The sequence below is a fragment of the Macaca fascicularis genome, chromosome 3 (assembly GCF_037993035.2).
Source record: "Macaca fascicularis isolate 582-1 chromosome 3, T2T-MFA8v1.1".
In the NCBI taxonomy this organism is placed as follows: Eukaryota; Metazoa; Chordata; class Mammalia; order Primates; family Cercopithecidae; genus Macaca; species Macaca fascicularis.
This window is the reverse complement of record NC_088377.1, coordinates 79328305-79352260: the sequence shown is the minus strand read 5'-3', so window position 1 is coordinate 79352260 and position 23956 is coordinate 79328305. Positions and strand designations below refer to the sequence as shown.

General features: G+C 39.7%; 1 protein-coding gene across 15 annotated transcripts in view; it reads right to left on the bottom strand.

Annotated features, from left to right (window-relative positions):
* Positions 1-23956, bottom strand: part of COBL (cordon-bleu WH2 repeat protein) — a 300001-nt gene that overhangs the window by 68896 nt on the left and 207149 nt on the right. For all 15 annotated transcript variants that reach the window (XR_012433198.1, XM_005549568.4, XM_005549573.4 and 12 more), the window contains one exon: positions 1596-1734. Coding sequence is in view for 13 of the 15 variants with exons in the window: in XM_005549568.4 (XP_005549625.3) it covers positions 1596-1734 (139 nt within the window). In the remaining 2 variants the exon portion in view is untranslated. The remainder of the gene's footprint in view (positions 1-1595; positions 1735-23956) is intronic.

Below are 23956 nucleotides of genomic sequence, written 5' to 3'. Positions count from 1 at the left end.
TAAAGGAACTCCTTTTATTCATGTTAGTCCTTTTCAGGTTCACAGATCTGTTTTTAGCCTATTCTTGTTGCTTTTCTAGAGTCACTGACCTATTCTGGCTAGATGAAGCATTCATTTAACTTATCTCCTGAGTCCATTTATACTTTTCAACCCCTTTGGTTGTTTAGTGTTAATAGTTCTCCAAGTTTGTTTTGAAGAATGTCCTGAGTTGTAGAGAGGGTGGGGATGTTGTGTCCCAAGCATATGGGACACAAGGACTCAGGCCTCCAGGACGGAGTCAGGGGGTCCTGCCCTGGGTTGAAGTGACTGGCCTAGGGATCAGCATGATCCAACCACATATAGCCATTTACAGTGGATGCCACTTAAGATTTAAACTAGGGGCTTTTGTCCCTTTACAAAACATGGGGAGAGAGCTTGGAAGGGAGAAGGGGGGCTCTTCATGAAATAGGAGAAAACCAGGTTTATTTTAATGATCCACTGACAATGTTTTCTTTCAATCCTTTGGGAAAAGGGATGAGGTGACATGCAATACAGGTTATTGCTTCTTAGGGTAACTGACTCCCAGGCTGAAATGCTAACACATTAAAAGCGGGGAACTGACTAAGGGGAAAGATGCTGACAAACTGCCATGGAGCTCTCACTAAAGGTCCAGAAACTGCCGAGGCAGCCACTTATCCTGGACGGACTTTCCCTCCTGCAGCTGCAGACCTTAGGGCAAAGGCACAATGCGGGGCTGCCTGGGTGAGTTAAAGGGCATGGTGAGTGGCCTGTGAGTGCTGGTGGCTTTGGCGTGAGCACTGACACATGCCATTCTCAGGGCTCTCACCTCAGGAGGGTGTGACTCCTAGGCTGCCATTTTCCAGCCACTCTCCTGAAAGAGCCATTTCTGTTCCTACATAAGTGAAATAACAAATGTTGAATGATTTAAAAATAAAATGAACCCCTGACTCCCCTGGACCTGGAGAGCGCCATCATTCAGCTTCTCTCCACCTCGCCTGTAGCACGAGGGGTGGGCGATGATGATCTAATAGGTCTCTTTCTGCCCATAGATAGTATGAGTCTATCTTCTTTCCTCTGGGCTCTCTTTTTCTCAAAGAAGATCAGGGTCTTTGCTAAATGTGTACCAGGAAATATAAGTGAAGATCAATTTCAAACAGGATGGTCTAAAAATTACTGAGCTGATGTCAACTTGTCTATATATCACCTGTGGCCTCAGATCTCTTTGAAATGCCAGATGTCCTTCAAAGCAGCTTCCACGATGTCACCTTAGGAACTTCTCCTTTTGTCATCAGAGACACATCACACACTCACACTCACAGGCTTTCCATTTTCACCCTCTCCGGGCTCCTACAACCGTTTCCCCGCTTCCACCGTCCCCCACCTCCTAAATACTCACATAATGTCCACGAAATACTGCTAGTAAGATATGAAGTGAACTTGCAATTATTTCTTTCCAGCCCTTCTTTCTTTAGCATTAATATTTTTTGAGTTAATGCCATTATGGATGAGGCCACTGCAGGAATTCACATCAGAGGTGACATTCCAGGACACAGCAAGCATCCCTGCATGCAGACAGCAGGCCAAGCCTCACTCACCCATTGTGCTCTTCCTGTTCTCCTCCTTATCCTCAGTGCGGTTGGGGATCAGGGGACTCGGTGGTGGTGGCTGTGGTGGAGGAGGAGCTGGCGCTCGTCGCTTCTTCTTCTGTAAATCAATCTGTGACCCTAGAGATACCTATGAAGTATAAAGAAAGAAAGGCAGGCAGTGTCAGGGTGACTGTGCTGGGGCAGGACCTGCACGCGGAAGGTGGTGCTCCAAGGAGGTTGTTAGATGGCCAGTTCCCTTTCCAGGTCCTCCCATGCAGGCAGGGGAGGTTGTGAAGCGAGAGACCAGCGGATGTCCAAGGAGTGGCCTGGAGGTAGCACAGTGTTTGTTGCTCATAGACACCCCAAAGACCCCTATGAGCAGGGAGCTCATATTTTCTGGGGACTCCAGGCAAGTCTGGAGGGTTGGTAAACTTCCGTGTCACACAAGAGAAGGAGACCCATAGCCCTTCATTAAATGTAAGAACAATTCCCTCTGGAACAGGATGGGCTGCCGTGAACTGTGATCACACAGAGAAGAGCTGATGGGTTCAGCTCAGACCTCACCCTGACCTGACTTAGGTTTGCTTCCCTGACTGCATGTTCATGTTCCAGAGCAGCCACAGCCAAGACTATCTAATGGTCCACAGGTGGACACATCTTGACCCAGAATCGCAATGAAGTTTCTTAGTATATGGGATATTAGATCAGTGTATGGACATTAGCACCCCAACCACAGCAGAAATCCATCTCCTGCTCACAGCCTTCAACAGTGAAAGACACACAGCTTCTAAAGGCAGCTCATGAATACTGGGCAGGTCTAATTGCTGAACGTGAAATCTGTGTAAAATTGAATTCACTAATTCCATTTCTTTGTTTCCGAAGGACTACATAATCCTACTCTCCTCTCCTCATTAGGGTGAAAGTTTTTATTCATTCACTCTCATTGATTAAAATTCATTTAAAGAACATTGTGTGTAGAGCAGTGCTGAGTATACGCAAAGAATGGGCCGAGCATGGTGGGCACTTGTAGTCCCAGCTACTCAAGAGGCTGATGCAGGAGAGTTGCTTGAACCCGGGAAGCGGAGATTGCAGTGAGCCGAGATCACACCACTGCACTCCAGCCTTGGTGATGGAGCAAGACTGTGCCTCAGAAAAAAGAAAAGAAAACAAACAAACAAAAGAATGAATATGATGACTATCACATGATGAGAGCTGTCCTGCTCTGGAGCAGCTCAGAGCCAAGTCTGCACCTCCAGTCCAAGTACTTCCTGGCCTCCCAAGGGCCCATCACAGGAATGGTGCCTGCAACACCCCGCGTCTGCCACTGCAACTCTGACCTTGGTGCTCTCTGCTTTATTAACTCATGCTTGTACCATGTATACCACGTATACAGGAGACAGAAAGGGGGAGAGAGACAATGAGAGGGGGAGAGAGAGAGAGAGAGGTGTGTGTGTGTGTGTGTGTGTGTGTAAAAAGTATCCTTTTAGGCTGGGTGTGCTGGCTCATGCCTGTAATCCCAGCACTTTGGGAGGCCGAGGCGGGTGGCTCACGAGGTCAGGAGATCAAGACCATCCTGGCTAACATGGTGAAACCCCGTCTCTAATAAAAATACAAAAAAAAAAAAAAATTAGCTGGGCATGGTAGCGGGCACCTATAGTCTCAGTTATTCAGGAGGCTGAGGTAGGAGAATGGTGTGAACCCAGGAGGCAGAGCTTGCAGTGAGCCGAGATCGCGCCACTGCACTGCAACCTGGATGACTGAGCAAGACTCCGTCTCAAAAAAAAAAAAAAGAAGTCTCCTTTTAATTTTTATCAGTAACACACATTTATTGGAAAAAAAAGTTAAAAAATATATATAAAAGGAAGAACATAATCACTTTATTAATACTCAAACTACTAACAATTGGCCTGCTTTTCTAGTCTATTTTTTCTTCTAAAAATAATTTTTTCTTTTCTTCTGTTACAGTATAACCTCCTATACCTCTAAAATTCTGTAATAAATTTTACATAAAACATGGACATAACAGAAAGTAAATAAACCCACAAAGCTGAGTCAAAAAACAAGCAATTTCTTGTCCACCACCCCCTCTCCAGCAGTAACCACTTCACACTGTTTTTTTGGTATTTATTCCATTTTTCTAAATAAGAAGCTTATTGTACTGTTTCTTGATTTTTCCATGTTAGGTATTAGCATCCTACTCCAGAAGACGAGGATTTGATTCTTTGAGAGAGAGAGACACACACACACACACATACACACACACACACACACAGACACACACACACACAGACTCTCACACACACACTCACATAAACACAGACACACACACAGACACACACACACACACTCTCTCACACACACATACACAGACTCATACTTTTCCTCTCCATTTTCCAAAAAATTATAGCAAAAGATCTAAATTAATATTTACTATTTAGTGATACATATTTACTTATAGTAGGCATCAAAATTATGAAAAATAGAAGTTCTCTTCAGCAGGAATTTTCTCCTGCTGAGATGTATAATGTATATCATAATTAAAATTTCTAAACTACCTTTTTGCTTTCCCTGAACTTGATAACTGATTTGTTTTCTAGCTTTTTTCTTTTTTTTTTTATTATTATACTTTAAGTTCTAGGGTACATGCGCACATCTTAATTGCATTTCCTGGAAATTCCCTTTCCCTCTATTCAGTTCTGATCCTTGTTTCCTGGATATTCCACCTGTTTTGTGTGGGGTTTTCTTTTTTTTTTTTTTTTTTTTTTTTGAGTCAGAGTCTCACTCTGTCGCCCAGGTTGAACTGCAGTGGTGTGATCTCAGGTTCCAGTGATTTTCCTGCCTCAGCTTCCTGAGTAGCTGGGACTACAGGCACTGCCACCACGCCGGGCTAATTTTTGTATTTTTAGTGGAGATGGGGTTTTGCCATGTTGGCCAGGCTGGTCTTGAACTCCTGGGCTCCAGTGATCTGCCCGCCTCAGCCTCCCAAATTGATGGGATTACAGATGTGAGCCACTGTGCTGGGCCCCGCCTGTTTTTGTGTGTTTGTTTTTGTTTTTAATTCACTGTATCTTAGTGGCACCCAGTTTCCAGCAACTTTCTGACACAAGATGCATATGAGGAAGATTTTTGAGACCTTCAAACTGTGAGAATGTTTTTATTCTACTATACTGGACAGTCAGTATAGATGCCTACAGGAACCTACGATGAAAAGAACTGTCCCTCAAAATGCTAAGCCATTACTCCACCGTCTCCTAGTTTGGAACTGCTCAGCTGAGACACCTGGATCCAGAGTGGGGCTCAATCTTCTGCCTGGTATCTGCTTTTCCTCTGCAGGCTCAGGGGATTCTTTCTTACTCCTTCCTGCTCGGAAGTTTCATGATGGCGAGTGCTAGGTGGGGCTCTTTTCATTCATTGTCTGGGGCATTCACTGACCCCTGCAATCTGAATATCCTTAATTCTGCAGAATTTGTTACTGTTATTCTTTTCAACTTTTCCTTTCCTCTGTTTCTTTCTCTGGGATTCCAATTAATTGAACACTAAGGATTCTAATTCAATTGTCTTTTTTTTTTCTTGAGTACTCTTGCCTAAATTTTTTCTGATTTTCCCCCTTTTCTTAGAAATTTTCTCCAATCTAAGACTCGTGAGTTTTTAAATTTCTGTTACTGGGTTTTTTTTTCTTTTAAATTTCCAAGAGCCCCTTCTTGTTATGGATTTAAAATATAGCATCATGGTCTTGTTTCCTGGATACCATAGCTTCTCTTTCCTCTTGGAAACTATGCTTTATATCTTTTTCAAGAACACATTTTAATTTCCATTTTCTTCAGCCATATGCATCACACTTTCCTCCAGGGTCCTTTCTGCTCTCTGTCTTGGCCTCTGTTTATCAGATTTTGACTCTTCCTCAAATTCGTGGCTGATTGTTTATAATATGTGTGTTTCTGTGTCTAGGGTCTGTTCATACACTAACGGGATTCCCAGTGGGGATCTGGGCAGAAATGCGGTAGCTGAGAGATCCCCAGATATTCATATGTGCAGGACTGTCTGCTAGCTCAGCCATCATCCACACAGGGGAAGCCCAGCTCCTGCCTGAGGGAAGTTAGGCCTTCCCGAGTGCCCTGGTGAGAAGGCCTTGAAGCTCTCCTGTGGCATGTGGGTTTTCGCTCATCCCTGTGTTGGTACAGACTCGGTTGTGCCTGATGTCCTGGAGTCAGAGTCTCTTAGTTCTACCACTGCAGGGGGTGGCAGTGCAGACATCTGGTTGTGGTGGGCAGGGAGTGGTATGGAGGTCTTACTGTTTCACATGCAGGTATTCAGCCATTCCTTCATCATCAGCTCGTTCTGTGGTCATGTGCGGAGAAACATGTGCCCCAAATTCCTGAGTTGTCCTAGGATCTGGCATCTTCTGCTGGGCCTCTTTCACCCAGCAGTCAAGTTTTAGGTTCTTCTGCTTTGCTAGGTATTTACCACAATCAGAATACACTGCAGGTTGGGCGCAGGGACCCACGCCTATAATCCCACCACTCTGGGAGGCCGAGGCGGGTGGGTCGCTTGAGGTGAGGACTTTGAGACCAGTCTGGCCAACACGGCAAAACCTCGTCTCTACCGAATATATAAAAATTAGTCAGGCGTGGTAGTGGGCACCTATAATCCCAGCTACCCAGGAGGCTGAGGCAGGAGAATCATTTGAACCTGGGAGGTGGAGGTTGCAGTGAGCTGAGATCATGCCACTGCATTCCAGCCTGGGCAACAGAGACTCCGTCTCAAAAACAACAACAACAACAACAACGACAAAAACAAAACACTGCAGTCCCAAAGTGTCTACTGAAAACTGTCATCAGCTGCCAATGCTTCTCTCCTCTTTGTCACAGTGAAGTAATACTTTTTTTTTTTAGTGGAGTTTCAGAGGGAGAGACATAGATTTGTTTTGTTAGCCATATATTTTCCCATAGTTTTTCAGCTTTATTAAGAAACAAACAAGTAAACATTGTGTGTGTATGGTATACAATTGATCTGATATACATATCTAGAGTGAAATAATCACATCAGCCAATTAACATATCTATCACTTCACATAATTACCATTTTCTTTTTTTTTTCTTTGTGGTAAAAACACTTAATATCAACCTTCTTAGCTGAATTTCAAGTGTTTTTTAATGGCTGCCTAGTACTCCACAGAATTGATGAGCCATAATTAACTAAATTAGCCCCTTTGCCTTTATTTAAATATTGAAATTATTTGGTTTTGGCAATAACAAATGAAACTTCTTAAAATGCTCTGTAATTTGATCTTTTCTCCACATTTCTTTTTCTCTATTTTTTGAGTTTTTAATAAATCCATTTACTAAAACTCCTCAGGTACAGAACACATAAAATTCAGTGAAGAGACAAGATTCTAAAATTGCTATCCCAATTTTAAGACTCCTTGTCATGAAGAAGTGATGTTGACTAGATAGCAGAAAAGGAAGCCCCACACCTCAGTTTCCCCACAAAGACATCAACTTAACAGCAATTTGTAATCCAGAAGCTTTTATGAGAACTCCAGAAACCAGTTAAGAAGGCACAGGACCATAGGCAAGTTTAATGCCAAGAATGGCTATGCTGAAATGGGTAAGAAAAGCCATTTCACCTCAATTGTGACAGCCCTTCCCCTAAGCCAGTATGGCTCAGTGTGTGCAGGAGAAAAAGCCCAATTCATGGCTTTTCCCTTGGGAAGAAAAGAGAAGAATGGAATGTACGTCTAACATTCCAGCTTTTCAGGGGGGCTGCCTGAGGGACTAGTTTATGTCTCGACTGACTGGGAGCACTGACGGGAAACTGGCACACTCTGAATGCCTGGGAGCCACTGAGAAAAAAGGAGCTCAGAGGCTGGTTGCAACAGCGGAGATCTGCCAGTGCCACAGGCAGAGGCCAGCACAGCTCAGTGCAATCAAGAGAAAGCACCCAGCTCACCGCTTATCCCTTGGGAGGAAGTAAGTAAAAAAGTACATGCAATGTTCTGGATTTATGGGGAGGCTTATTCAAGGGACTGGTTTCTGTCTCAGTTGACTAGGAATATAGACGAAACTGAAACACTTTGGATGGCTAAAGGTTTTAGAAAACTAGAGAGCTCAGAGGCTGGCAGCAGTGCCAGAAAATCTGCAGTACCATAGACAGATGCAAGAGAGAGCAAGAGATTACAAGCTCATAAAGAAGAAATCAGCAAATCTTCTAATTGGAAAATATACCAACAAGCCCAGGGAAGATGGATATCCAGAAAAGGGTTGAGAGGCCCCAAGAATCTCTAGCTGAGCTGACTGACGTGGTATTACACTGTAAGAAACCAGTCTGTAAAGGCTGGAAGACGTGGCTATTTGTTCAAATGCACAAATTACATTAAAAAATAACAAGGTACATGAAGAAACAGGGAAACATGGTCCAATTAAAGGAAAAAAATAAACATCTAGAGAGAGAAATAACAAATAAATGGAAATCTATGGCCAGAAAAGACTTAAAAAAATTAAAGTTCAGTGTACTACAAGAGAATACTACAAGAGAGACAGCTAAACAAAATCAGCAAAGCTATGCATGAACACAATCATATCAATAAAGAGACAGAAACTATAAAAACAGAAGTTCTGAAGCTGAAAAATAAAATAACCGAACTAAAAAGTTCACTGGAGGAGTCCAGTAGCAGGCTGTATTAAGAAGAAGAGGAAATAATCAATGAACTAAAAGACAGGTCACTTGAAATTATTGAGTAAAGGAATAAAAAAAAATTCAAAAAGTGAACACAGCCTTAGGGACTTTATGGGACAATGCCAAGGGGATGAAAATATGCGTTATGGGGATCAGAGAAGAAAAGAGAGAGAGAAAGGGGCAGATAGCTGATCTGGAGAAATAATATCTGACAATTCTCCAAATTGGAGGAAGGAAATAGACATACACAATTTTAAAAGCTCAAAGGACTCCAACTAGAATAAACCCAAAGAGGACCATACCACAGTTCATGAAAATCAAGCTATCAATAGTAAAAGACAAAAAAAGAAACTTGAAAACAGCAAGAGAAATTGGTTCATCACATGCAAGGAAGTCTTATAATATTACCAGTAGGCTTCTCAGGAAAAACTTTACAAGCCAGAAGGGGGTGGAATGACATATTCAAAGTGCTAAAAACGGAGAACAAAAACCCCACCTGCCAACCAAGAATACTTAAACACTTCCAACCAAGGAGAGTTTATCTCAGGGGTCTCCAACCCCGGGGCCACAGACCAGTACCAATCCGTAGCTTGTTAGGAACCAGGCTGCACAGCAAAAGGTGAGTGGTAAGTGAACAAGCATTACTGCCCAAGGTCCGCCTCACATCAGATGAACGGCCATGTTAGATTCTCTTAGGAGCACAAACCCTATTGTGAACTGAGCATGCATAGGATCTAGATTGTGCACTCCTTATGGGAATCTAATGTCTGATGATCTGAGGTGGAACAGTTTTGTCCCAAAACCATTCCTGCCCCGCTGGTCCATGGAAAAACTGTCTTCCACAAAACTGGTCTCTGGTGCCAAAAATGGTGGGGACTACTGCTTTATCTGGCAAAACTATATTTCAAAAGTGAAGTCGACTCATTCAAGAAATCAATGCCCAGGCCAATGTCATAGAGCTTCCCCCTATGTTTCCTTCTAGTAGCTTCATAGTTGCAGGCCTTACATTTAACTTTTTAAAAACCATTTTAAGTAGATTTTTGTATATGGCATGAGATAAGGCTCCAATTTCATTTTTCCATACGTGGATATCAAATTTTCCTAACATCATTTATTGAAGAGACTGTTCGTTCCCCATTGTCTGTTCTTGATACCTTTGTCAAAAATCAATTGACCATAAACACTTGGGTTTATTTCTGGGCTTTCTGTACTGTTCCATTGGTTGATATGTCTGTTTTTTAGCCAGTACCATGCTGTAGTCAAACCTATTGACTACAATAGCTTTACATTTCAAAATCAGGGAGTGTGACGCCTCCACCTTTGTTCTTTTTGCTCAAGATTTGGAGTCTTTTCTGGTTCCATAGTAATTTAAGAATTGTTTTTTCTATTTCTCTGAAAAAAGACATTGGAATTTTGATAAAAATTGCAATAAATTTGTAGGATCACTTTGGGTAGTATGGACGTTTTAACAATATTAATTATTTTAATCCATGAACATGAAATATCTTCCCATTTTTTGTGCCCTTTCCAATTTTTCAGCAATGCTGTATAGTTTTCAGTGTACAGATCTTTCACCTCCTTGTTTCAATTAACAAATACAAAAAGTCATAAATAGGAATGCATTAAACTAACTAGCTCCTGCATAGCAAAGAAAGCAATGAACAGAGTGAAGAGACAATCCATGGATTTGTTAGAAAATATTTGCAAACCATATAGCTGATAAAAGGCTAATATCCAAAATATGTAAGCAACTGAAACTCAATAGCAAAAATCTAAATAACTGAATTAAAAAGTGGGCAAACAATGTGAACAGACATTTTGCAAAAAAAAAAAAAAAAGGGATACAAATGACCAACATACATATGAAAAAATGCTCAACATCTCTAATCATATGAGAAATGCAAAGTAAAATCTACAGTGAGGTATCACTTCATACTTGGTAGAATGGCTATGATAAAAAAAAAAGATGAATGAACCTTGTGTATTGTTGGTGAAAATGTAAATTAGTACAGCCATTTTGGAAAATAGGTTGAAGGTTCCCCAAAAAACTAAAAATAGAACTACCATGGGATCCAACCATCCCCACCTCTGAGTACTATCCAAAAAAATTGAAATCAGTACATCAAAAGACATCTGGACTTCTATGTTCATTTCAACATTATTACCAATAGCCACAGCAGGGCTGTATGAGCCAACTATCCCCACCGCAGGGCACAGTGGCTCACACCTGTAATCCCAGCACTTTGGGAGGTTGAGCAGGGAGATCTCTTGAAGCCAAGAGTTTGAGACCAGCCTGGGCAACACTGCAAGACCCTGTCACTACAAAGTGTTTTTTAAAGTTTAGCCAGGTATGGTAGCATGTGCTTGTAATTTCAGCTACTCAGGAGGTTGAGTCAGGAGGATTGCCTGAGCTCGGGGACTGAAGGCTGCAGTAAGCCATGATGACATCACTGCATTTCAGCCTGGACGATGGCAAGAGTCCCTGTCACCAAAAAAAAAAAAAAGTATAGTTAAGATATGGAATGACCCTGTGGCAATCAACAGATAAATGGATAAAGAAATTGTTATATACATAACATATATCTATTACTTACATATTTATATTACATATATATGTAATACTACACAGCCTTTAAAAAGAAGAAAATTCTGTGATTTGTGACATCATGGATGGAACTAGAGGACATTATGCTAAGTAAAATAAGACAGCACAAAAAGACAAATACTGTATATTCTTACTTACATGTGGAATCTAAAACAGCTGATCTCATAGAAACATAATAGAAAGGGGGTAACCAGAAGCTGAGGAGTAGAAGGAGGGATAGGAAAAGAGGAGACATTGGTTAAAGGGTGTCAAGTTTCAGTTAAACTGGAGGAATAAGTTTCAGTGCCCTGCATGGTGAGCACAGTTAATAACAATGTGTTGTATATCCCATAATTGCTTAAAGAATATAATTTTAATAATCCCACTACAAAAAATAAGTTAGTGAGGTAATATTATAACTTAATTAACTTGACTATTTTGACAATGTGTACATAGATTAAAAATCACATATACCCCATAAATATATACAATAATTATTTATCAATTAAAAGTAAATAAATTTTAAAAATAAAGGAGAAATAAACACCATGCTAGACAAATAAAAGCTGATGAAGCTGATCACCTCCAGGCCTGTATTACAGGAATTGGTAAAGGAAGTCCGTCAAGTTGAAATGAAAGGACGCTAGTTAGCAACATGAAAGCATACAAATAAAGTTACTCTCTGATGGAGTAACTATACAGACAAATACACAATCCTGGAATATAATATGCTTACAATAGTGTGTAAATAATTTCTAATTCTGATAGAGAATCAAAAAAATAAAAGCGTAAAAATATAAGTATAAAACTATGTTAATAAATACAAAGTATGAAAATATGTACTTTGTGGCATCAAAATATGATGTGTATAGGGTGAAATGCAAAGGAAAACAGCTTTTGTATGTTACTGAAGTTAAACTCTTATCAATTTAAAATACACTGTTACAAGATTTTTATGTAATCCTCCTGATAAACACCTACAAAAGAAAATACCTACAAAAGATGCACAGAAGAAATGAAAAGGAATCAAAGCATGTGTATTAGTCTGTTCTCATGCTGCTAATTAATAAAGGCATACCAAAGAATTGCCAATTTATAAAGGAAGGAGGTTTAATTAGCTCACAGTTCCACATGGGTGGGGAGGCCTCATAATCATGGTGGAAGGTGAATGAGGAGTAAAATCACGTCTTACATGGCGGCAGGCAAAGACAGCATGTGCAGGGGAACTCCCCTTCAAAAAACCATCAGATCTCATGAGACTTATTCACTATCATGAGAACAGCAAGAGAAAGATCCACCGCCATGATTCAATGACTTCCCATTGGGTCCCTTTCATGACATGTGGGAATTATGGGAGCTAAAATTGAAGATGAGATTTGAGTGGGGGACACAGCCAAACCATATTAGTATGTAACTACAAACGTCAACAAAATACAAAGGAGAGTGCCAACAGAATAAAAGAAAAACAAAACTACAAGATATACAGAAACCAATTAATGAAATAGTAACAAGTCCTTCTCCATTAGTAATTTCTTAAATGTAAATGGATTAAACTCCCCAATCAAAATATATAATCCAAAATATATAATCAAAATATTTAATCCATTAATGGCTGGATGGACTAAAACACAAGATCCAACTATACACTGTCTACAAAAGATTCACTGTGGATATAAGGACGTAAATAAGCTGGAAGTAAAAGGAGGGAAAAAGATATTCCTTGCAAACAGTAACTAAAAGAGTGAATATGGCCATAATTACATCAGATAAAATAATTTCAAGTCAAAAACTGTCATGAAACAAAGAAGGAGCTTATATAGTGATAAACAATCTACTCACTAGGAAGGTATAACAACTATAAATATATGTGCATCTACCAGCAGTGTATTCAAATATATAAAGCAAACACTGACATAATTGAAAGTAGAAATAGACAGAAACACAATTAAAGTAGGATATTTCAATGCTCCACTTTCAATAAGGAATAGATTAACCAGAGAGGAGATCCATAGGTAATAGAGGACTTGAACAACAATATAGACCAGTGGGATCTAACAGATACCTATCTCTGTCTCTTTCTCTATCTCTATGTTATATAGAACACTCTCTCAGATAGATTACATTTAAAGTCACAAAAGAAGTCTTAACAAAATTAAAAAGATTAAAATCATATCAAGTATGTTTTCTGACTATAAATAATGGAATGAAGCTAGAAATCAATAGTAAAAGGAAAACTGAAAAAGTCACAAATATGTGCAAACTGAGTAATACAATCTTGAACAACCAATGGTTCAAAGAAGAAATCACAAGGGTAGTCAGAAAATATACTGAGACAAATGAAAATAAAATCATAATATACCAAAACTCATGGGATTCAGGTAAAGCAATTCTAAGAAGAAAGCTTGTAATAATAAACACCTATATGAGAAACAAAGAAAGAGCTCATCAGCAATATGAGTTTACACCTCAGGAAACTAAAAGAACAAATTAAACTAAAATTTAATAGAAAGATTAAAGCAGAAATAAATGAAATAGAAAATAGAAAAAGAAAAACATAACAGAACTTTGGTTAAAATATTAACAGAATTTCAGTTTTTTTAAAAGATCAACAAAATTTACAACCCTTAGCTACACTAAGTAAAAAATGAAAGAAGACTCATATTTCAAAAATTAGAAACAAAAGTAGAGACATTACAAGTGATGCCACAGAAACAAAAAGGATCATAGGAGGCTATTGTGAATAATTACACACCAACCAATTGGATAACCTGGAAGAAATGGATAGATTTTTACAAACATATATCCTACTAAGACTGAGTTATAAAGAAGTAAAAATTCTGGACATAACCTATAAGTAGTAAGGAAACTGAATCAGTAACCAAAAACCTTCCAACAAAGAAAAGCCCACAACCAGATGGCTTCAATGGAGAATTCTACCAAATACTTAAAGAACAAATACAAATTCTTTTCAAAATCTTTCCAAACATTGATGAGGAGGAAGACTTCTAGACTCATTTTATGATGCCAGCAGGACCCTGACACCAAAAATAAGACAAAGATAGTGCAAGAAAATTACAGACCAGTATCCCTAATGAAACGTTGGTATAAAAATTCTCAACCAAGTACTAGCAAACAGAATTCAACATCACAATAAAAGGATTACACACTACAACCACACAGAATTTATTCCTGGAAGGTAAGAATGCTTCAATATAAAAACATCAATTAATGTAATATACCACAGTAAAAGACAAAAACCATACAAAACTCAACACCCTTTTATGATTAAAAAAACACTCAACAACTAGGAATCAAAGGAAATTACCTAAACTTAACAAAGTCCACACATAAAAATCCCACAGCTGACATCATACTCAATTGTGAAAAACTGAAAGCTTTCCTTTTAAGGTGAGGAAGAAGGAAAGGATACTCTCTTTTCGCATTTTTATTGAAAATAGTGCTGGGAGTCCTAGCCATAACAATTAGGCAAGAAAAAGAAATATAAGGCATCTAAATTGAAAAAGGAAGAAGTGAAATTATTCCTTTTGCATATACATGATTTTATATGTAGAAAATCCTAATGATTTGACAAAAATGCTGTTAGAACTAATACATAAGCTAGCAAAGTTGCAGGATACAAAATCAATTCCAAAAAATCAGTTTTGTTTTTATACACTAACAATAAACAATCTAAAAAGGAAATTAAGAAAATAATCTAATTTGCAGTTGCATTAAAAATAACAAAATACTTAGAAATAAGCTTAATCAGGACGGGTGCAATGGCTCACACCTGTAATCCCAGCACTTTGGGAGGCTGAGGTGGGTGGATCACGAGGTCAGGAGATCGAGACCATCCTGGCTAACACAGTGAAATCCCGTCTCTACTAAAAATCCAAAAAAATTAGTGGGGCATGGTGGCGGGCAACTGTAGTCCCAGCTGCTTGGGAGGCTGAGGCAGGAGAATGCTGTGAACCCGGGTGGTGGACCTTGCAGTGAGCCAAGATTGTGCCACTGCACTCCAGCCTGGGTGACAGAGTGAGACTCTGTCTCAAAGAAAAAAAAAAAAAAGCAATAAGCTTAATCAAGGAGATAAAAGAGGCTTGCACACTGAAAACTACAAAACATTGCTGAAATTAGAGAAGACACAATAAATATTTTCATGTAAGATTTAATAATGTTAAAATATCCATACTACCCAAAGCAATCTACAGATTCAAAGCAATCACTCTCAAAATCCCAATAGCATTTTCTTTTCTTTTCTTTTTAAGAAATAGGAAAAACAAATCTTAATGGGCATGATGGAATCTCAGTACTCCAAATAAACAAAGCAATTCTGAGGGGAAGAAAAAAATAAAAGAGCTGAAAGCCTCACACCTTCTGGTTTCAAAACATATTACAAAGCTACTATAATCAAAACAGTATGGTACTGACATAGAGCACAATGTATAAACCAATGAAACAGAATAAGGAGCTAAAAAATAAACTTTCAGGTATATAATCAAAAGATCTTTGATAAAGGTGTTAGCACAATGTGGAAAAGATAGTTTCTTGAACAAATGGTGTTTGGAAAATGCCAAATACTCTAATACAAAAGAATGAAGATGGGCCCTTACCTTTAACCATATAAAAAAAATTAACTCAAAATGGATTAAACATCCAAATGTAAGACCTGAAATTATAAAGTTCCTAGAAGAAAACATAGAGGGAAATCTTTATGACATTCTCTTTGGCAATGGTTTCTTAGATATGGCATGAAAAGTACAGACAACAAAAGCAACAATAGACAAATGGAACGATATCATACTTAAAAGCTATTGTGCAACAAAGGAAACAATCAACAGAGTGAAGAGGGAACCTATAGAATGAGAGAAAATATCTGTAAACCATGTCTGAAAAGGGGTTAATGTATAGAATATATAAAGAACATCAACTCAACAATGACAACAAGCAAATAATCCGATTTACAAACAGGCAAATAATTTGAAGAGACGTTTATCCAAGGAAGATATACAAATGGCCACAAAGCATATGAAAAGATGCTCAACATCACTAATCATCTGGGAAATGTAAATCAAAATTACAATAAGACATCACCTCACTTCCATTAGGATGGCCACTATCAAAAAAAAAAAAAAAGGGAAAAGAAAACAAATGTTGGTGAGGATGCGGATAAATTGGAATTCTTATGCATTGTTGGTAGGAATGTGGAATGATACAAGTACTATGGAATAAGTATAAAGTTTCTCAAAAACTTAAAAATAGAATTACCACATAATCTAGCAATCCCACTTCTGGGTATACATCCAAAAGAACAGCAAACAGAATTTCAGAGAGATGTTCTTGTTCACAGCAGCACAGTCCACAATAACCAAGAGGTGGAAGCAACATAAATATCTATTGATGGATGAATGCATAAAGAAAATGTAGTCTATACACAGAATGGAACATTATCAAGGAAATTCTGACACATGCTGTAACTTAGAGAAACTCTGAAAAGATTATGCTAAGTGAAATAAGCCAGTCACAAAAAGACAAACAATGTATAATTACATTTACATGAGCTATATAAAGTAGTCAAACTTTAGAAAGTACAATGGTGGTTGCCAGGAGCTTGAGTGAGGGGGAAAAGATTAATTATTTTTCAATGGGTATAAAATTTCAGTTATGCAATATGAAAAAGTTCTAGTGATCTGTTGCACAACAAGGTGCCTATACTAAATATTATACTTAAAAATGATGAAGATTATACGTTTCGTGCTATGTGGTGTTTTTTTGTTTTTAACCACAATAATAATAAAGAGTCCTTATCATCTGGTTAGCTCACATTTGGTTTGTGATAATATCACCAGAATTCTTTCAAATAAATGGATATAAAACCTTTCCATTTTCCTGTTAATACCTACTTATCACTTTAGTCTAACGTTCTAACTTGTAAGACTTTTCTAGGCCTAGAGGCTGGTGTGATGTGGTGTTCTAGTCTTTTAGAAGCTCTGGCTCGATCTTATACCTGAGTATTGAAGTGTTCTTAGGACGAGATGAGATGTCTGGCCTTGCCACCACCTCTACTGTGATAACCCTGCCTACAATTTCCATCCTATTTGTTGATAACACTGAAAGCCATAACACCTTGGCTTCGGTTACTAGACTTCTTCCTTCAGAGTTGGCATCAATCTATTAACTAATGGTGATTGTTCAAATGTTATAGGTTTGCACACGCATTATTTTCTAGTCTCTATTTCTCATTTTCTCCTTAAAATATTGAGAGACTTTGTTAAATGCCATGATTTCACTTACTCCTTCAGTTAACTAGCAAGGAGCTGCTGAGTCCTTACTTTGTGATAGGAACTATAGTGGATTCAAAGATGTAAAACGTTCCTGACCTCAAGCTGTTCAAAGTCTAATGTATGAGAGATAATTCTATAGCATTCACACAATCTACTAGGTTGGAAACACTACCAAAAACTATCATTTGCATCCTACTTGGGGACTTGCTTTGTTCTATGAATCCACATTGGTTAGCTGAAGCCCTCTAAGCTCTCACTGATGGCTGTGTAATAACCACATATTCCAGAATTTTCTTAAGGGTCCACATTAAGCTGAAGGTAATTAATTAGAAGAGGTGCAGGTTCTGTTTCATTGCTGGGCGCAGTGGCTCACATCGGTAATCCCAGCACTTTGTGAGGCCGAGGCAGGCGGATCACCTGACGTCAGGAGTTTGAGACCAGCCTGACCAACATGGTGAAACCCCATCTCTACTAAAAATACAAAAAAAATTAGCCAGGCATGATGGCCCACACCTGTAGTCCCAGCTACTCGAGAGGCTGAGGCAGAAGAATCACTTGAACACAGGCAACAGAGGTTGCAGTGAGCTGAGATCCTACCACTGCACTCCAGCCTGGGTGACACAGTGAGACTCAGTTTTCAATAACAAAAAAAAGAAAAAAAAAAAAAAGCAGCAGCTCTTTTTCAAATTGTTTACCCAACTTGAAAAAGCAATTTCACCTGTTGAAAGACGGTTTTGGCTCACTCATTGTTACATGATTTGGAGAAGCATTAAACTCCTTGAGACTTTGCCAAAATTGCCTAGCTTTGCCTCTGGAAGTTCTTCTCCCAAAGTTAATAACATCTATTCAACAAACAATTATCGAATACCATGTATTTCCCAGTCATGGTGCTACTCCTGGTAAATTAAGATAACATGCTTGAAGAATGTCTGGCAAAGTCAGAGACCCTTCAATAAAGACAAGGTCTAATGGGAGTTTGTGTTGGTTTAAGGTGCTTAAAAAAAAGGATTCTGGTAGATGTATTTAGAGACTTCAAGCAAACATTAAAGCCGTCAGCCACAAATATTTATTAAACATTTACTCAGGGTGTTAATTGTATCTCATACGACTCAAATCTCCCCAAAGGGAGGTAATTTACTGTTTCTATTTTATAAAGGAAGAAACTGAAGATTACGAAAGATAACTTGTCCAAGGTCATACAAGTAATAAGTGAGCAGAGTGAGGATTTAGCTTTGGTTTGGGTTGGGAGCAGGCCTCCCAAAATCTGACCATAAACTGGCCCCAAAACTGGCCATAAACAGAATCTCTGCAGCACTGTGACATGTTCATGATGGCCATAACGCCCATGCTGGAAAATTGTGGATTTATGGAAATGAGGGCAAGGAACACCCAGCCCGCTCAAGGGGGAAAACCGCTCAAAGGCATTCTTAAGTGCAAACAATAGCATGAGCGATCTGTGCCTTAAGGACATGCTGCTGCTGCAGTTAACTAGCCCAACCTGTTCCTTTAATTCGGCCCATCCCTTCATTTCCCATAAAGGATACTTTTAGTTAATTTAATATCTATAGAAACAATGCTAATGACTGGCTTATTGTTAATAAATACATGGGTAAATCTCTGTTCAGGGCTCAGTTCTGAAGGCTGTGAGACCCCTGATTTCCCACTTTACACCTCTATATTTCTGTGTATGTGTCTTTAATTCCTCTATCGCCGCTGGGTTAAGGTCTTCCGGACACAGCTGGTTCAGCAGGTTCGACTCTAAGCTCATCCTCTTTAACCACTGTCCTTACCTTGCTGTCTCAGCCTCAGGCGGATAGGTCAGGAAGAAATAACTGCTGCAGTTTTGAATGGAAATGTCTATTTTTATGATACCATAGTGACTAAAGCCCATGAATTTCTCACCTAGTAAAGCACCCACCTACTGGGCATATTAGAAACCAGTTTGCACTTCAAAGTGTTGCTTTAGAAAATACTTTAAAAGCCTATCTTTAGTACATTCTATGAGAAACACTTAATATCCAGTCCTGCCTAGAGCATGCAGGTAGCCCTTTTCCTTCCCGGAACCAGGAATTCTAGTGCCTTCTTGTTATGGACTGAATGTGTGTGTTCCCCCAAAATTCAAGTGTGGAAATCCTAACATCCAAGGTGATATTAGAAGGTGGAGCCTTTGGGAAGTGGTAAGTGGGTGAAGCCTTCATGAATGGCATTAGTGTCCTTATAAAGGACCACAAAAAGCTCTCCAGCTCTCTTTCTGCCATATGAGGACACAGCAAAAAGGCAGCTGTCAGAAAACCAGGAAGAGACCACTCATCTCTTGGACTTTCTAGCCTCCAGAACTGTGAGAAATAATTGTTGTTTAACCCATCCACTTTATATTTTCTATAGCAGTGTGAGCTAAGACAACTCTTTTGCTCAGTCAGGACTGATTTTTAAATGCCTCCCGTCTGGCATACGGTAGCAAGGAAACTTTCCCCAATAGCAGAAACAGAGTGATGGATTTCTGGGTCATTTTTGAAAGCATTTGCTCCACTTTGGTCTCTTTGGTCTCATAATCTCATTGTGCCAATTATGTACATCATCCTCAAGGTCAGAAGTGTTTAAGGGGGAGGGAAGTTCTACCTTAAAGAGGACAGATAAGAACTCTCATCACCGGACACAGCCTTATGCTCCTGCTTCCGACCTTGGTCCTGCACCTCACTGTGGGAGTGGCACTTCATAGGAACTTAGTAAAAGGTGATTAAATGCTGGTGTGTTTTATCTTCCATGTCACTTTATGCCTTTCATCTATACACATACATTAGGTTCACATTATTCTTAGGGGAAGTGAAGACATTCTTCAAGGTCTCACTTGTTTAGTTAAAGAAGACAGACATCAACAGAGCCTCGGTCTGTATAGTTGTGAAGAAAATGAGCAGGATTCAGCACCTTACATCCATTTACATATTCATTTGTTCACCTGTTTGTTGATTTCTTCATTCATTCACACGTGGTGATTTGTTCATTCATTCACACGTGGGTCTCCTCAGTGCCAAGGTCCATGGGCAAATAATACACACAAGCGAAGGAAAACCAGGTGGATTTCTTCTAATATGGTCAAATTATAGAACCAAAGAGTGGAAAGGTGGCTGCCAGGGGATGAGGGGAGAGGGAAATAGGAGTTGCTGCTGAAGGGGTACAAATTTCCATTGATGCAGGATGAATAAGCTCTAGAGATCTGCTGCACAGGCTGTACTCAGAGTGACAACACTCTTGTGCATTTCACACCTTGTTCAGAGGGAAGATCTCATGTTCAGTGTTCCTACCACAAAAAAATAACATTCTTGAAACTGTGATTCATGTTGTAAAGAGGCTTTCAGAAAGGCTATTAGTTTAAGTCCTCAGCAGCCTCTCTCTCCCATTCAACAACAGAGAGTGTCAATGACCATGCTTGTTTTTTATCAAAGTGAAAGTGTTCTGAATACTTCAAAAATCTACATTTTTTCACATATTAGGATTCGCAATGTTTAATGGTTATTATTTATTTATGTGTTTGTATGTGAGAGAGAGACAGAGAATTGGTTGTTCACATCCATTTTTTTTCCTATTGTGGTGTCCATGTGCTCTTAGCAATATCCTCTATATAGCATATATATAGTAAATATTTCCCCTAGTTTGTCATGGCCTTGAATTTTCTAAATTTTACTTTTTCAGAAGGTAAAATTTTATCTGATTCAATCTGCCAGGGTTCTCTCTGCCCTTTTTTGGTTTCTCACCATGTGGCATACTAAGAAAGTGATTCGATTCGAAGTTTTTAAAGTGGCTTTACGGTTTAATTTTTTACAATTTTACTTCAAATAAACCTGGATTTAATTTTGCTCTGTGCTCTACATTTCCTCCAAATGATTAGCTTACAATGAAGATGATGTTTATTTTATAAACCTGCAGGTATCTGTACAACAATAAAACACATTACAATAATATTACAACTTTTGACATTTCCTTCAGTAACTGAAGTATAAAGTGGCATCTCATCTATGGAGAATGTGGCTTGCTGGAAATCTTACCCATTCAGAACACAGACTCAAACCATGCAGAGCTGGAATATCTAACTCAAGTCAGAGGGGTGCCCTTCCCAACATGCTTGCCTGGGCCTGGCCTAGGCCCCAGCCTCAATCCAGGCCCTGGCAGCCACTTTGCAGAGCGTGCCTAACTTTGTCACCAAAGTTATCTGATTCCCTTTCTACTAATCAATAAGCCCAAAGTTTCCTGAAAGAGTCAGGGTCAAGTCTGAGAATTCAGAAAAGTTTGTGATTCATTCTAGAAAGATTTCCCTCTAAAGTGCTTAAGTAATTTCTTGAGAGATTTGTATGTAATGGGATAAATCCTCAGTCACCTACCGTAGTTATTTCTTTATCATATTCTCATTTTCCAGAGACACCAGGAGGCTAACATTTTAGTATAATGAGGCTACTCTGAATTAAATTTTTAAACCTACATTTTAACCTATTAATCTTTTACATGATGATTACATGTAATTTCCTCTAAATACATTTGTATTTTTAAGATGATGACCAAAAAGATCGTAAGCCAGAACAGCTTAGAAAAGTAGAGCAAGAGATGAGAGCACAGCGTGGTGGTCATACTCACACCCTGGAGCCAGACTGCAGGGCTTAGAGTTTGGCGTCCACCATTAACTGTGTGGTAGTGGATAAGTTGCTTAACCTCTCTGTGCCTCAATTTCTCCATCTGTAAAACAGGGACAAAAATACTACCTGCCTCTCTTGTTTACTGTTAGGATTAAATGAGTAGTAACATGAAAAGTACAAAACCCAGTGCCCTCACTGGTAGGCAGGTTATTCTGAAGTTTTCTTCTCACCATCATTCTAATCACTCCCCTAACCAACAGTCGGCAGCCTAAGAGGAGCCTGGAGACCCTGACATCACCCCCAGAACCAGATCTGAACTACCTAGATCTTGGTCTCACTCCTGTAGGGCACGCCAGGGTCCTGAGAGAATTCAGTTATCCTGTCACCTGGTTAGGTTTCTTGAGGTTAAATGCATTGACATGTAAGAAAACATTTTAAATGGTCCATTTTCAAGGCATTTTAAATCTATGTACGGGCAGCCAGCCTGAGAATGTAACAAACCACACGGCTCATGCATCTAGAAAGTCACGATAAGCAAACACAATGTAGAGCAGGGGTCAGCCCATAAAAGGGAAGAAAATTTTGTTATTGGGAAATTGAAACTTAAGCAGGGAAGGGGACAGGGTATAACCTTAAAGGGAGATAATGAAACTTAGGTGACGTCGGGGAAGATTGTAATCCCATATTCCTCAACCACTGAGAAACTGGGGAGGGACTTCCGTGCTAGGAGATAAATTACTTGCTGTACCTGCCCTGGGTGTTTCTGCCTACCAGACGCCTGATCTTGCAAGACCGCCATTAAAAGTCTCGCTTCCGCTGTTTTTCGTGTCTCCAAGTCCGTTCTTTGGGTTTAGACGGGTGAATGTGTGTTTCTCACAGTCAGTATCACCCTACAGAAAGACAAGGATGCACAGGTTCTGCAGCAGCCTGCCTGCCCTGCTACCTACCACCTGCTGTGCGAACTTGCTCAAATACCAAACCTCTCTGTGCCTTGGTTCCCTCATTTTAAATGGGATAATGATAGCATGCCTACTGCAGGGTTGGTGTAGGAATTAAATGAGTTGGCTGGGTGCAGTGGCTCACACCTGTAACCCCAGCACTTTGGGAGGCCGAGGCAAGCAAATAACTTGAGCCCAGGAGTTTGAGACCAGCCTGGGCAACACAGCAAAACCCCATCTCTACTAAAAATACAAACAAATTAGCTGGTGTGGTGATGTGCACCTGTGGTCCAAGCTACATAGGAGGCTGAGATGGGAGGATTGATTGAGCCCAGGAGTTCGAGGCTGCAGTGAGCTGCCCTCTAGCCTGGGCAACAGAACAAGACACCATCTCAGATCCACCCTCTGTGCTCCTGAGTTCCCTCCTAGGCTGAGAGAGGCCTGGAGAAACAAGGCTCAAATACTAATACAAAAGAACGACTTTAATTCCGGGGAATTTCAGGAGGGGTTGAAGGAGATGATGACATCCTGATCTTACAGGAATAATTTGGGAGCACCTGGCACCTTGCAAGGTTTGCTAAATCACACCAGAAAGAATATATCCACCCCATTGCCTGAGGTCAGGAGTTCGAGACCAATCTGGCTAACACGGTGAAACCCTGCCTCTACGAAAAAAAAAAAAAAAATTAGCCGTGGGTGGTGGCGTGCACCTGTAATCCCAGCTACTTAGGAGGCTGAGGCAGGGGAATTGCTTGAACCAGGGAGGTGGAGGTTGCAGTGAGCTGAGATCATGCCATTGCACTCCAGCCTGGGTGACAGAGTGAGACTCTGTCTCAAAAAAAAAAAAAAAAAAAAAGAATACATCCATCCCAGTCATCCGTGAAATATGAAACGTGGGGATTCTGAACCTTAGATGTTCCTGTATCATCTTAATTTCAAAAGTGAATCTTCCTGTCGAGAACAAGCTATGCTTTTATATGGTCACTGTAATATGGCAGTGCCGACCCCTGTGTGTAAGGAGCATGTTTGCTGGAAGCAGTATCCCGGCTCATGTCATCCTGGCAGATGGAGGAGGAAAATTCGAATTTAAGTGATATGTCGCCATTTCAATCCCAAATCCAAAACAAGAAAAAAAGAGTTCTCCCAGGGACTGCACAAACCCCACATCATAGGCCTGTACCCAAGGCATGGGTAGTTTTTACTTGCTATTTGCTGTTAGGTAAATATAAAATCACTGTATTTTCTGCCATCGATTTGCTTTATT